The sequence below is a fragment of the Ruditapes philippinarum genome, unplaced genomic scaffold, assembly GCF_026571515.1.
Source record: "Ruditapes philippinarum isolate M1 unplaced genomic scaffold, ASM2657151v2 ctg526_1_1_1_1, whole genome shotgun sequence".
Classification (NCBI taxonomy): domain Eukaryota; kingdom Metazoa; phylum Mollusca; class Bivalvia; order Venerida; family Veneridae; genus Ruditapes; species Ruditapes philippinarum.
This window is the reverse complement of record NW_026857311.1, coordinates 52,661-68,285: the sequence shown is the minus strand read 5'-3', so window position 1 is coordinate 68,285 and position 15,625 is coordinate 52,661. Positions and strand designations below refer to the sequence as shown.

At 34.4% G+C, this 15,625-nt stretch overlaps 1 protein-coding gene across 3 annotated transcripts in view; it reads right to left on the bottom strand.

Annotated features, from left to right (window-relative positions):
* LOC132749356 (uncharacterized) overlaps window positions 1-15,625 on the bottom strand; it is a 53,604-nt gene that overhangs the window by 28,564 nt on the left and 9,415 nt on the right. Inside the window, exons 4-8 of one of the 3 annotated variants that reach the window (XM_060739084.1) lie at window positions 14,546-14,750; window positions 13,025-13,348; window positions 8,490-8,540; window positions 7,000-7,056; window positions 5,903-6,043 (exon numbers count right to left, since the gene is read on the bottom strand). In XM_060739084.1, the coding sequence (XP_060595067.1) occupies window positions 5,903-6,043; window positions 7,000-7,056; window positions 8,490-8,540; window positions 13,025-13,348; window positions 14,546-14,750 (778 nt within the window). The remainder of the gene's footprint in view (window positions 1-5,902; window positions 6,044-6,999; window positions 7,057-8,489; window positions 8,541-13,024; window positions 13,349-14,545; window positions 14,751-15,625) is intronic. The other 2 variants (XM_060739085.1, XM_060739087.1) reach the window with 2 other exon arrangements.

Below are 15,625 nucleotides of genomic sequence, written 5' to 3'. Positions count from 1 at the left end.
TCAATGACCCCCTGGGGCGGGACCAATTTTGACCCAATGGCTTTTATTTGAATAAACTTGGTAGACACTCATTAGAATATGTTTCATACTAAATATCTTAGCTCTAGCTCTTTGGGTTCTTTAAAAAAAGATTTTTTAAGTTTTTACTATATGCATATAGGGAAAATCAATGACCCCCTGGGGCGGGGCCAATTTTGACCTCATGGCTTTTATTTGAACAATCTTGGTAGACACTCACTAGAAGATGTTTCATGCCAAATATCTAAGCTCTAGCTCTTTGGGTTCTTTAAAAGGAGATTTTTTAAGTTTTTACTATATGCATATAGGGAAAATCAATCACCCCCTGGGGCGGGGCCAATTTTGACCCCAGGGCTTTTATTTGAACAATCTTGGTAGACACTCACTAGAAGATGTTTCATGCCAAATATCTAAGCTCTAGCTCTTTGGGTTCTTTAAAAGGAGATTTTTTAAGTTTTTACTATATGCATATAGGGAAAATCAATCACCCCCTGGGGCGGGGCCAATTTTGATCCCAGGGCTTTTATTTGAACAATCTTGGTAGACACTCACTAGAAGCTGTTTCATGCCAAATATCTAAGCTCTAGCTCTTTGGGTTTTTTAAAAGAAGATATTTAAAGTTTTTTCTTTTGGTTGCCATGGCAACCAGAGTTCTGCATGGAATTAAATTCTTTGAACGATTTTAAAAGCTGACCACCAAAGGAACATTCCTGTGAAGTTTGGATGAAATTGGCTAAGCGGTTTATTAGGATATGTCGTTTCAAGTAAAAGTTTACGGACGACAGACGGACGCGGGACGAAAAGTGATCACAAAAAGCTCACCATGTCACTTTAGGACAGGTGAGCTAAAAATAAAGCGTGGTTTATGAGGAGATGTCATTTAAAGTAAAAGTTTATGGACGGACGACGGACGGACGACGGACGGACGGACGACGGACGGACGCCGGACGAAAAGTGATCACAAAAGCTCACCCTGTCACTTTGTGACAGGTGAGCTAAAAGCAACAGTCATTGAAGTCTGACAAGTTTTTTAATGCTGTCGGCAGGAAATCAATATCTTTTCTGTAACTCCTCGTCCGTCAAATCAGTCACCTATCTGTCAATTCGTCGGAATTGTGGGGTTGTCTGTGCTTACACGTAAAATGTCCGCCATGTTTTTTTTGGTTACCGTGCGGTTACCAAGCTTCAGTACCTGGGTTAGATTTAACCTTGGTTAAAGCGCGGTTATTGGTTTTGATATTTTTTATACAATCACTTACCACGATGTTACCGGGCTGGTTACCGTAACCGTGTGGTAACCGCGCGGTTAAATTGTTTATACAATTGGCTGCTGGATGTTACTTTGAGCTAGCAACCTGGATATTGTGATCTGTATATTGTGTCATTGTTGAGATCATTTGTGCCAAGTAATTTCAAAACCTTTGAATTGAAAATAAGTTAAAGAGCAAACATGAAAAATAGATGTTTAAACTTTGGACCTTTGCGTTTGACCCTGACCTTGAGGGTAGTAACATGATTGTTCTGCTCTGCACATGATGTCATAATGTGATCATTTCTGCCAAGTAATCTTAAGAACATTGCAGATGTTTAAATGTTATGGAGGGGACACACTGTAAACTTTTTAGGACACACTGTAAACTTTTTAACACTTGACCATTAAATACGACCTTGACCTTGGGGATAGCAAACCAATTATTGCGCTCTGCAACCCCGACTTATCATGGTGGCCACCTTAATTCAAAAACATTTTCAGTGATTTAAAAGTTATGGAGCAGACACGAAATGTAGACCTATTAACACTTGACCTTTATTTGTGACCTTGACCTTTGGGGTAGCAACCAAATTATTGCGCTCTGCTCAACATCTCATAATATTGGTGATAGTGCCAAGTTATTTCAAAAACGTTTCAACGAGAGTAACTTATTAAAGGAATAGGAATGGATGGATTGATGTCTGTCTAATATAAATATTCATCATTTAAAAAGAGGTACCATGACAGTTTTTCTGTTGACATCAATCCTATAAGTGAGAAATTCATGTTTTAAGACACTATTTTTTACTTGAGAAATAAATTAATGAGCGCCGCCATTTTGGCGTTCTGTCATTCTCGTGAGACAGACGAGACCGAGATTGTGACGTGTTACACCCACTTCCGGTATAGGTGTACACGCTGGTACAACTGAAATATATCTTGATGAAGAACTTATTAATCTTATTGCGTACATTATATATTATTTATGAAAACATCATATGGAACTGAATTGCTTTAATTAATTAATTGAAGACGCCGCGACATTAATTACCATTTGTCCGATTTTCAAGCTTGCTGATGATCCCACCACATGATATAAGCAATGACTGCTTAATTTTCAAAGATAAACCATCAATTTAATTTGGGTTCTATGAGAAACTTCTTCAAATCGACGATATATCCTTTTATTTTGTACTTAATTTTCGCTAGACAAGCTGTCCGAATAGGGTACATCGCCGGTCATGTATCTTTTTTTTTCAGCGTAAAATATCAACTAAATCCAATATGCAAAGATCTGCTGAGGACGCGATTTTCAGCATTGACGCTAAAATTGAGAATGGCGCAGGAAAATCGGCAGCCAGACTAATATCGTATGAAAACAAAACTGTCCGTTAGGTTATTTAGGCACCCAGTCAAAACTGGTACCAGCAGCAACAGGTTGCCCATTCCCCTGTAATTACGCATATTCTCGGGTTTATCCAGTTCCCTATAGCTTTTTTTCCACCTTATCTACTTACCCAATTCCTTTCCCACACAGATACGCATTTCTACTACCGTAAATTTAATCCAATAACAAAAAATCATGAATCTACTTAATATTTAAAATGATTATTGGTAACTGAATAAAATGTGTTGCTATTTTATGACATGCTGTAATTTACAGTATAATTTGACAGGTGTGGAACTAAATTTCCCATAAGGTCATTCAGTTCACTGATGAAGTGTAAAAAAATAGATGTCTATTTCGTCATTAGAATATTTGACAAGGGTGATTAACCAATCAGGGCAACATTGTGCATGATCAAAAGGTCTGTCGGCACAGAGGCATGCAAGGAGCAATAAAAATCGTCAGTACACAGTGTGACAGGAACATTTGGTGCAATTTAGGAACAATTAAAATGGACATTGCACAGTATTAGACATAAGTAGTAAGAACAAGAAATTGTTTGAATAAATTATGCTAATTAGATTTTTGAGCAGCCAATAAAAATGTTTTGCCTGCAGTTAATATTAAGCGCAGCTTCATACGTGGACAGACATGTTAACAATTTACTTTTCAAAAGAATTGCTTATATTTTTGAAATGTCTACATCAACACACCTTTTAATTTGAAAGTCAGAATCAAACTGCAAAAATTTAATTACATGTACTATTAAGAACACGTTTTAGTAGGATTTTTATAATAATGATAATTATCGCTGTTCAATAATTAACAGCCAATTATTCGTTGGTGCGTTTGTTTATTTAATTGCATTATTTGATTGTGAAACTTTGTTAAATAATAACATGTGTATTTATTAAATCTCTGAAATATTGTTTAATTACATTAAAATGAGACTTTAATGAACATAGCACTGTTTAGAGTAACGGGCATCACTGGCCTGAAGTGGTGCGACCGGTAGACGTTGATTTTTTTTTTCTTTAATTTTATTATTTTTTGGATATTGTTACGTATTTTGAACCATAAAAAAATCTCCTCTACACCTCCTGTGAAAATTAAATTGTCTTGTCAATACTTTATTATATTAATATTTCACTACGATTCAATTAGATTTATCATAAATCTAAAGATGTGGGGAAATGACATCACGCGCACCTGTTTTTATACGGCCAATACACAAACATGGCCGCGCTTACTGATTTGTAGAAATCGGTGATTTAGCGATTTAAATTTTGTTATCATCCGTTTAATAGTATTATTTGGCGGCAGAAAAATTGCAGATTTATTATTTATAGTATTCTTTTTCTGAAATCAAGTTTTAATTCTAACCTTGTCTTTCTCTTTAAGCAAAGTTACATCTAATTTATTCCAAAAGTTTGGGTAGAATAAGTTTTGTTTTGTCCATATATATATAAATCATATCAGTAGACTAAACAATATTATGACAATCTAATAAAAATTCAATAACTCTTCTTGACGGTCAAGGTTATTTAAAGTTCAAATTGAAGGTCAATTAAACCTTATAGAAGGTCTTGTCCGGAAGGTTGTTTTGTCAAAGTATGAAGTAAATCCATTAATTAATAACAATGATGAGTGAAGGTCAAGGTCTGTCATGTTAGCTTTAAGGTCAATCCTTAAAGATTATTATGTTCAAGTATAAAACAATCTATTAACAAGAGCACCGCTAGGCGGAGCATTATATGCCCGAAAGTGCTTTTTTAAGTAAAGATAAAGCATTTGTAAGACATTGGAATTAAATAAAGTATTACATCCTTCAAATAACAATCCTCCTATGAAGTTTGAATATTGTGGTTTAAATGGATCTTCAGTTCTGCCCCCGAAACTGTTTTCAGTTTTAAGGTAATAGTGACCTTGACCTTTGACCTTGTGACCCAAAAATCAATAAGGGTCTTCGACCTAATATGGACAATCATCATATGAAATTTAGATATTGAGGGCCTAATGGAACTTAAGTTATGCTCAAGAAACTGTTTTCAATATCAAAGTAATAGTGACCTTGACCTTTGGCCTTGTGACCCCAAAATCAAGAGGGGTCTTCTGCCCAATATAGACAATCATCCTATAAAGTTTGAATATTGTGGGCCAAATATAACTTAAGTTATGCTCAAGAAACTGTTTTCAATATCAACGTTATAGTGACCTTGACCTTTGACCTTTTGACCCCAAAATCAATTAGGGTCTTCTATTCAATATGGACAATCATCCTATGAAGATTGAACACTGTGGGCCAAATGGAACTTAAGTTATGGTCCGGAAACTGTTTTCAGTTTTAACATAATAGTGACCTTGACCTTTGACCTTGTGACCTCAAATCAATAGGGGTCTTCTACCCAATATGGACAATCATCCTATGAAGATTGAACACTGTGGGCCAAATGGAACTTAAGTTGTGCTCTGGAAACTGTTTTCAATTTAAATGTTATAGTGACCTTTGACTTTGTGACCCCAAAATCAATAGGTGTCTTCTACCCAATATGGACAATCATTCTATGAAGTTTGAACACTGTGGGGCAAATGGGATTTAAGTTATGCTCCGGAAAGAGTTTTCAGTTTTAAGGTCATAGTGACCTTGACCTTTGACCTTGTGACCCCAAAAACAATAGGGGTCTTCTACCCAATATGGACCATCAACCTATGAAGTTTGAACACTGTGGGCCAAATGGGACTTAAATTATGCTCCGGAAACTGTTTTCAGTTTTAAGGTCATAGTGACCTTGACATTTGACCTTGTGACCTAAAAATCAAGAGGGGTTTTCCACCCAATATGGACAATCATCCTATGAAGTTTGAATATTGTGAGCCAAATGGAACTTAAGTTATGCTCCGGAAACCAAATTGCTAACAAACGGACGGACAGACGGACGAACGGAAAAACGGACGGTCGGACGCCAGGGGGTATAACATAATATGAAAAATGGAGTTATAGCCGCTTATAGCAAGTCAGCAAAATTTAGACATTTGAACTTGAATGCCAAGGTCATTATGATTAAGGTCAATGTAAATGTGGTCTACTTGGAGATCTTTTTTTTTCTTATTTAAAGAAAAATCATCGAGCTTAAAACAAGTAAAGTTATTCAGCAATTTTGTATGTAGATTATATGAAGTCAAGATCATCAAAAAATGAATATGAATGCAGCAAAAGCTCTTAAGTAAAAAATAAATATACTTACTGCAACGATACACTATACCAATTCCACCTTGTCCTATCGGCTTTTTATCTAATGAAGCTTCCAAAGCATTTATCTGGTTGCTATCAAGAAGTATCAATCGACCATCAAATATACAAGAATCTTTTGGAGACTTTTTTGAATCTACAAATGAAGTGGATGAAAGTCTGCTTAAAGTATAATATTATGAGAAAATCTGTGAAAACTTTTTCATTAATATCAAGCATAAAAAATACAAAAGAGAGGACAGGTGGTAAAATTGACAAGTAAAAGTACAAGGAGACTTTTTTATTATAGTATTATAAGGGGTAAAGGGATTTTAAAAAGGCCTTTGTTCCATTTTAACAAAAGAACACTATCAGATGCGACACTTTATGCCGACAAGTGTCACATGTTTCAATAATTTCAGCCTTGAAAAATATAAGCAAATCATTAAAAAATAACGGGAAATGTACCCCTATATACTATAAATAAACACAAGGAATGCAACGCCGTTTGCACACTCGATACACATTTTATCTAATTAAACACGTTGAAAATCAATGTCAACAAACTAGTTTAGCAATTTCGATACACAATACAAAAACATTCCTTTTACAACGGCTGATATTTTAAATCAAAGTATAATAATAAATTGACAGTATTTGCTCAAATGTCAACAAAATATTTTGTCTGACATTTTATTTTTATGCAATGCTTTGATTTAAAATATAAGCGGTTGTAAAAGGTATAATTTTGTATTGTGTATTTGCAAAATTCTGTTTTGAATGTGTTGTAATGAAAACCATTAGTAGCTTCCAAGTCCACATTCTAACACTCACAATGTTATAGTGTTGTCTCCTGTTCACATCAACATCATTCTTGAACAATAGTTTTAATACATTTAAATTTCATTTCAAGGTGTTAAGAACACGAATTTGCATGTTCAGTTATTGCAGTGTTTATGAAATAATGTCACTAAGCTAGAATTAAACATGTCATAGTATGCACAGGTTTTATTAGATTTAGACAAAAAAGCAGCATCATTTAAACATTAATGGATTATCATTCAGTGAATAAGTTTTAATGTATAAAGCTTGAACAAAGTATTATTTTATTACCTGAATCTTCCTGCTGCTTTGTTTCTTGTGCATGTACTTGCCTTTGATATTCTTGACCTAAAAAATTAACATTGTTTATTTTCATATAAATGTTTTCTATCGGGACATCAAAACACACAATTATTAAGTGAATTCAATAAGCATTATCTTATTTCAAATTTGTTTATTTTTCAAACAGAGTAGTGAGACTACTATTGAAAAAACAACATTTATTTCATGCACAAACATTTTTTTTTTCATTTGTAATTTTTGATTTTTTACGGTTTTGTCCTTTTCTGTTTGTACTAGTTGGTTTATCATTTCACGAGTATGTCATGACCGAGTTAGGTTAAAAAAAAACAGACAAGTACATTCGCTTAATAAAAAGAAAATTCCTTTTCACACCTTTACGAAAATATAAGCATATACAAACAATTATTATTTTATGTCATATGAAGAAGTACTTCAAGGACCGATCTATGATATAATTTATTAAAGTATCCGCAAAATTTTTATATACATATATATAATTTTATAATATCTACAAAGATTTATAAACAAAAGGGCCATGATGGCCTTGAAATCGCTCACCTGTATATAAGCCTCAGGGCCAAAGCCAATTTTAAACCAGGGGCTTTTATCTAAACAAACTCGGTAGATACCCATTAGAAGATGTTTCATGATAAATATCTAAGCTCTAGCTCTTTGGGGTTTTTATACGAATATTTTTTTAAAGTTTTTACTATATACATATAGGAAAAAACAATTACCCCCCTTGGGAGGGGCCAATTGTAACCACAGGGCTTTTATTTGAACAAACTAGGTAGACACCTACTAGAACATGTTTCATGCTTAAATCTAAGCTCTAGCTATTTTGGTTTTTTTAAAACAACATTGTTAAGTTTTTACTATATACAAATAAGGAAAATCAATGACCCCCCTAGCACGAGGCCAATTTCTACCCCAGGGCTTTTTTTAAAACAAAAAAACTTGGTAGACATCCACTAGAAGATGTTTCATGCTTAATATCTAAGCTCTAGCTATTTGTGTTTTTAACAAGAAGTTTTTTGGGTTTTACTATATACAAATAAGGAAAATCTATGACCTAACGGGGCGGGTCAATTTTGACCCCAGGGTATTTATTTGAACAAACTTTGTAGACGTCGCCTAGATGATGTTTCATGCCAAATATTTTAGCTCTAGCTCTTTCGGTTTTCCAAAAGAAGATATTTTAAGTTTTTTCTTTCGGTTGCCATGGCAACCAGAGTTCTGCTTGGAATTAAATTCTTTGAACTATTTTTAAAGTTGAGTACCTACGGAACATGCCTGTGAAGTTTTGATGAAATTGGCTAAGCAGTTTATGAGGAGATGTCGTTTCAAGTAAAAGTTTACGGACGGACGACAGACGGACGCGGGACGAAAAGTGATCACAAAAAGCTTACCATGTCACTTTATGACAGGTGAGCTAAAAATAAAGCGTGTAAAGTATTGAACAAAGTATATTGTATTACCTGAATCTTGCTGCTGCTTTGTTTCTTGTACTTGGTGTTGATATTCTTTACCTAAAAAATGAATTATCATTCTATAATTAGGAATGAAACACAGTCATGTTATATGACAGGAGAGGTCAGCTAGCTGGATACCAACTGCTCATCCATCAATTCATTCAGTAGGAGATGTTTAAAGTTTTTATTTTTTATTTTAGCTCTTTAGCGGCCAATTATTATCAGCAAATTTGATAAAAGACTACGTAGGATTGCTACAGACAAAGTTTTGTGATCATCCATCAATTAGTTCAGCAGTAGAGGAAGATGTTTAAAGCTTTTTTTCTATTTTAAGCTCTGATGACACCGAAAAGGGGCCAATTGAAATGATATGAGCAAATTGAAGTCTGACTGTCACAAGGATGCTACAGACCAAGTTTGAAGTAAATGTGCCCAGCAGTTTTAGGGAAACTGTATGTTGACATATGATGACGGACTATTGACGCTTGAGCATCCCCTTTTGATACAAATAACCCTTAACCTTCGGTTCTGGTAAGCTAATATAGAAAATGTAGAATAAAAGAGGAATATTTTAAATTAAAGTGGGGATAATTCTGGAAATATGGATATTAAATTTATAAACGTTGTCATATTATTATGATATTATAGTTTGAAGTAAATCCTTTCAATTCACTGGCCTCCAGATGATAAATAAATACAAGATTTCAATTGTGAAAAAAATCCTACAGTTGAGTTCACACTGTAAATTATACATTAGCAACATCAAACAGTAACAATATTACATTTTTAGTTGCTAATCAATGAAACTGTGATAACGCAGTAGAATTTACAGAATTCAGAAGGTCACTAGGTCAAAATATAAATGAACTATTATAGCATTTGTCTACATATATGTTTAATCTTAAACTGTAGACATGGTCCAAATATACCTGTATGTAAACAAGAGGGCCATGATGGCCCTGAAGTCGCTCACCTGTATATAGCGCCCCACCCTGCCCCCCAGCAGGGCCAATTTTACCCCAAGGGCTTTTATTTGAACAAACTTGGTAGACACCCACAAGAAGATGTTTCAAGCTAAGCTCTAGCTCATTGGGTTTCTTAAAAAAAGATTTTTTAAGTTTTTACTATACACATATAGTTAATAAATGACACCCCTGGGGCGGGGCCAGTTTTGACCCCAGGGCTTTTGTTTGAACAAACTTTGTAGACACTTACTAGAAGATGTTTCATGCTTAATATCTTAACTCTAGCTATTTGGGTTTTTCAAAGAAGATTTTTAAGTTTTTGCTATACACATACAGTACAGATAAGGAAAATCAATGACCCCCCGGGGCGGGGCCAATTTTGACCCCAGGGCTTTTATTTGAACACTTGGTAGACACCCATTAGAACTTGTTTCATGCTAAATATCTTAGCTCTAGCTCTTTGAGTTCTTTAAAATAAGATGTTTAAGTTTTTACTATATGCATATAGAGAAAATCAATGACCCCCTGGGGCGGGGCCAATTTTGACCCCAGGGCTTTTATTTGAACAAACTTGGTAGACACTCATTAGAAGAAGTTTCATGCTGAATATCTTAGCTCTAGCTCTTTGGGTTCTTTAAAAGAAGATTTTTAAGTTTTTACTATATGCATATAGGGAAAATCAATGACCCCCTGGGGCGGGGCCAATTTTCATCCCAGGGCTTTTATTTGAACAAACTTGATAGACACTCACTAGAAGATGTTTCATGTCAAATATCTTAGCTCTAGCTCTCATGGTTTTTTCAAAGAAGATTTTTAAGTTTTTGCTATACACATATAAGGAAAATCAATGACCCCCCGGGGCGGGGCCAATTTTGACCCCAGGGCTTTTATTTGAACATACTTGGTAGACACCCATTAGAACATGTTTCATGCTAAATATCTTAGCTCTAGCTCTTTGAGTTCTTTAAAATAAGATATTTAAAGTTTTTACTATATGCATATAGGGAAAATCAATGACCCCCTGGGGCGGGGCCAATTTTGACCCCGGGGCTTTTTTTTAACAAACTTCATAGACACTCATAAGAAGATGTTTCATACCAAATATCTTAGCTCTAGCTCTTTGGGTTCTTTAAAAGAAGATTTTTTAAGTTTTTACTATATGCATATAGGGAAAATAAATGACCCCCCCTGGGGCGGGGCCAATTTTGACCCCAGGGCTTTTATTTGAACAAACTTGGTAGACACTCACTAGAAGATGTTTCAAGCCAAATATCTCAGCTCTAGCTCTTACGGTATTTTAAAAGAAGATATTTAAAGTTTTTTCTTTCGGTTGCCATGGCAACCAGAGTTCTGCATGGAATTAAATTCTTTGAACAATTTTTAAAGGTGACCACCAAAGGAACATTCCTGTGAAGTTTGGATAAAATTGGCTTAGTGGTTTATGAGGAGATGTCATTTAAAGTAAAAGTTTACGGACGGACGACGGACGGACGCCGGACGAAAAGCGATCAAGAAAGCTCACCCTGTCACTTTGTGACAGATGAGCTAAAAATGGGGCATTGACCCAAAAGAGCTCACCGGGAGACAGACAGTTATTTGTAGGAAAGCAGTGGAAGCTAGTGTTTATTTGAACAATGTCGGTCACTATACCATACTTCACGCAAAATATATTTTTCTAATTATAGTTTATGCATGGTCCTAATTTCATAGCTGTACGTCAAACACAAGGAAGTAGATCACTAGATTAATATCATGGTCATTTAATATCAAATTTCAGTTTTACACCTGTAATGTGGCACACTGTTAAAATGTGAAAGCTGTATATAAACAAGAGGGCCACGATGGCCCTGAAATCGCTCATATGAATATAGAAATTCTCCATGACAATGAACAAGTAATTTTGTACACTATAAACAAAAAGAAGATATAAAATATCAATCTTAAACTGATATCACAAAGTTCATATTTGAATCTAAAATAGTACATGTGCTAAACATTATTGGTTGCTTTTGCTCAGGGAAAACAACAATTCCAAAATGCCAGGGCTTTTATTTGAACAAACTTGGTAGACGCTCACTGGAAGATGTTTCATGCATAATATCTTAGCTCTAGCTATGTTGGTTATCTGAAAGAAGATTTTTAAGTTTTTACAATATACATATAAGGAAAATCAATATACTCCTGGGACGGGGCTAATTTTGATCCCAGGGTTTTTATTTGAACAGACTTGATAGACATACATTAGACGATTGTTCATGCTTAATATCTAAGCTCTAGCGCTTTGGGCTTTTCAAAAGAATTTTTTTTAAGCTTGAACTCTATACATACAAGAAAAACCAATGACTGTCCGGGGCTTTTGTTTGAACACACTTGGTAATCATCCACTCGAAAATGTTTCATGCTTAATTTCTAAGCTGAAGCTAATTTTGGGTTTTCTACCAGAAGATTTTTTTTTCTGTAAACATATAAGAAAAATAAATGCCCCCTGGGCGGGGCCAATTTTGACCCCCAGGATTTTTTTTTAAACAATCTTGGTAGACATTTACTAGAAGATATTTCATCTTAAATATTTAAGCTCTGGCGATTTTTGTTTTTTAATAGAAGATGTTTTAAGTTTTTACAATAATATAGAAGGAAAACCAATGACCCCCCAATGGGGCCAATTCTGGCTCCAGGGCTTTAATTTAAACAAACTCTGTTAACATTCACTACAAGATGTTTCATGCTTAATATCTTAGATTTGGGTTTCTTAAAAGAAGATTTTTTAAGTTTTTACTATATACATATGAAGAAAATTAATGACCCCCCCCCCCCCCTGGGGGCAATTTTGACAGTGAGGCTTTCATTTGAACAAACTTGGTAGACACTAACTAGAAGATAATTCGTGCAAAATATTTTAAGCTCTAGCCTTTTTGGTTATTTAAAAGAATGTTTTTCTTTCGGTTACCATGGCAACCAGAGTTCTGCATGGAATTGAATTCTTTGAACAATTCATAAATGTGACCCCAAAGGAGCATTCCTGTGAAGTTAGGGCGAAACTGATTTAGTGGTTTATGAGGAGATGTTGTTTCAAGTAAAAGTTTACGGACAAACGGACGATGATCGAATTGTAATCACAAAAGAGGTCACTTCATCACAATCTAGGTAAACTGATACCAAGGTCATTTTTACATCTTAAACAGTGCACAAATTTCATGGTTGTACATCAAAGGACAAAAATGATGGTCACTTAGTCAAAATCTAGAATCAGCTGAATTTTAATTCAATTCATGGTCGGAATTTCATGCTTATTTCATGTATAAAATTCCATTTACATTTCAAACTGAGCACATGGCCGGAGTTTCATGCAATTTTCAAGTTATTTTATTGTCATTAATGCTTCTGTAGGATAACACTTTTTCCAGATTTTTCTACATCAAAAGATCAGAAAGGAGGCCACTGTGTCTCCTTCGGCAGGGCATCTTTATACATGTCCCCCAGACAATGTTCCATGTCGTAGCTGCTACGGTGACATAAAAAAGTAAAAGCAAGTTGACATCTAAAAAAATATTTTTGAAAACTTAACACCGAACTTACATGCATGAATATCCCTTCTTTCAATCTTGAGTTTGTGTGCAATTTCATTCCAATCAATAGTGACAGATGTACCCGCTTTATACATCAAATGAAACAAATGAGCCAGTGACTGGTCATCAGTCTGTTGGCGCCACATTAGAAGTAATTTATACACACGTTGTTGACATGATCTGTGATCCTCCTTTATATGTTCTATTGTAACCGTTGATTTATTCTTGAGAAGAGGTGGTCCTAGTATTTCCCAGTTTGAACCAATACACTGTGAAATGTAATTTAAGTCCTCATTTGTGGCGGCTCTTCTCCCTAGAGCAGCTGAAAAAGAACCTGATCCATTTTTAAATTAATTTTATTTCTGTATTTTGTAAATCATTTGGAATGAAGATGTGATATACAAACTAAATAGGGATAAATGATTGCAGTCGTTTTACCAATTGCATAATATCTACTATATAGTTAAGAGATTGAAAGTTTTAGCTTAACACATGTAAAACCAATACAATGAAAATACAAGATACGTAAGCATTTGCAGAAGACCAAATTTGAAAGGGCATTTAATACAATCTTAGGTTTTTTCCAATTATATTGTTTTGCTGAGCAAGCCCCAGTCATTTTATGGCGGGGGCATAATAAAAATAGGTGCATCACAATTTATCCTTTTAGGGTATGACAATGACATACCCAGGGTCTGTACTCGATTTAGTGGCTTACCAGACAGAGAGGCCCTCAGTTTGCGTAGAATAAATGCATGTACATGATCTTCCCCCATTCCAGACAGAGCTATTTTTGTTACAGTTGGTAATGATATATACAAGATATATATGCTTTGACCATTTTAGTTTTTACACAAGATTATTTTTATGTATTTTCCTATTTAAGTCTCTATTAAGTAAATGATCCTAAGGGCAAGGCAAATGCTAATCCAAGGGGCATGATGTAGAATTTCACCAGGCAATGCTACACTCCAAATGTCTAAGTTTTAGTATTGAAGCCAAAACCTGTTTTTCTTGCACATTGTCCCAATGCTATTAGTATTTCTACTAAAAGTTTTTATTTCTTTCCATGTGGTTTCCATGTGGTTTAAGAATAGAGAGCGGACATTCATACATTATGCATGGTTACATGGTGTGACCTTGGCTATGCAGATCACGTCATTGTGATTAACATGTCTGTCAGGTTCAATATTTTATTATTCTGCCATGTTCTAAATATGGATGCTGATACAAATTAAAGGTAAATTAATTTACATTTTCTGGGGGGGGGGGGTTCTTGTTGTTTTGAAGTGTATGTATTTAAATGCTTATATAGCCTACACATATAGAAATGTCATTAGCTAGCATCAATAGCAACAGATATAACGGGTCTTCAATTTTTATCACAAATGCGTTTTTATTATTGTCTCCCAATAATTGTCTTTTTAAATATTCAAAATATTACTTTAAACTTGATAGCCACTTTTTCAATTTAATGACAATTGATTAGGATAAACAGGCATGTATATAAAGATGTTCTCTATCAATTTACCAATTTGTTTCTTGATTCTCTCTTGTTTGGCTGTCTCATCCTGAAGTTCCTTCTGTATGACAGATTCCTGATTTGTCAAATATTTCACCAAATGTTCTTGACGCGCCAGCTCCAAGAGATGCTTAAATTGTTCATACCCCTTAACACCTTTTTCTTTAACCTTTTCTATGACTTTTCGTATCTTATCTGAAGTAACTTTCTCATCCTGAAATCCGGGCATTAAAAACTACACAATGAAACGATACTTTCATTTAGAAATACAATAGCACCAAAGCACTGCATAAAACATTTAGTTTTCAATTTCATTAAAAAAAAGTTATTCAAATCAAATGTTAAATAACATCTAATGGTCCCAGGGGCGGCAGTCACACTTGGCATACTTTTAATATTGTTTAAAGCAACAATTAAAAATTTAAAGCAGAATGCCTCCAAAACATAACAGAAAAACTGCCGTCTTACTAATATTTCAAAATTCCTCATCAACAACATGATAGTTACATAGTTGAAAGAAATCGGCGGGATACAGTGATTTTAACAGACACATCTATAATACGTGACCGTGTTATATGAATTATCTTCCCCTATTTATATTAGCTACAGCCTACTGCATTATTAACGTAGTATATTATGCAAAGGAAAAATACGCTTTATTGACGATTTTGTCCACATTCTTACTTGAGTAAGATGTCAGTTATAATGGATTTACACATAAAACCCAACTATATCAGTATTTAATATTTACATGTTTTTTTTTTCATTTACTATCTAGAGGTAAGTGGTTTTAAACATTTTTTTAAATAAAATTAAAGGAAAATATTTTTAGTTTTCCTTTTCTTCCAATTTAAATATGTTGGTATATCCACACTTGCTGTTTGTCCGGGTATGAATAACTTCCACTAGAAAAACAAGAAGGGGTTTTTGTCTCAAAAACATAGTCTCCCAAAACAAGGTATGGTACTGATCACACCTGTGAGTTTTGGGCTAACTCCTGTCAACAGTTTGACCTTTGAAAGCCGGATACATTTTTCTATTTTTAGTTCCGAGTGCCATTTTTTGCAGCAAAGCCAAACATGCCCGCTA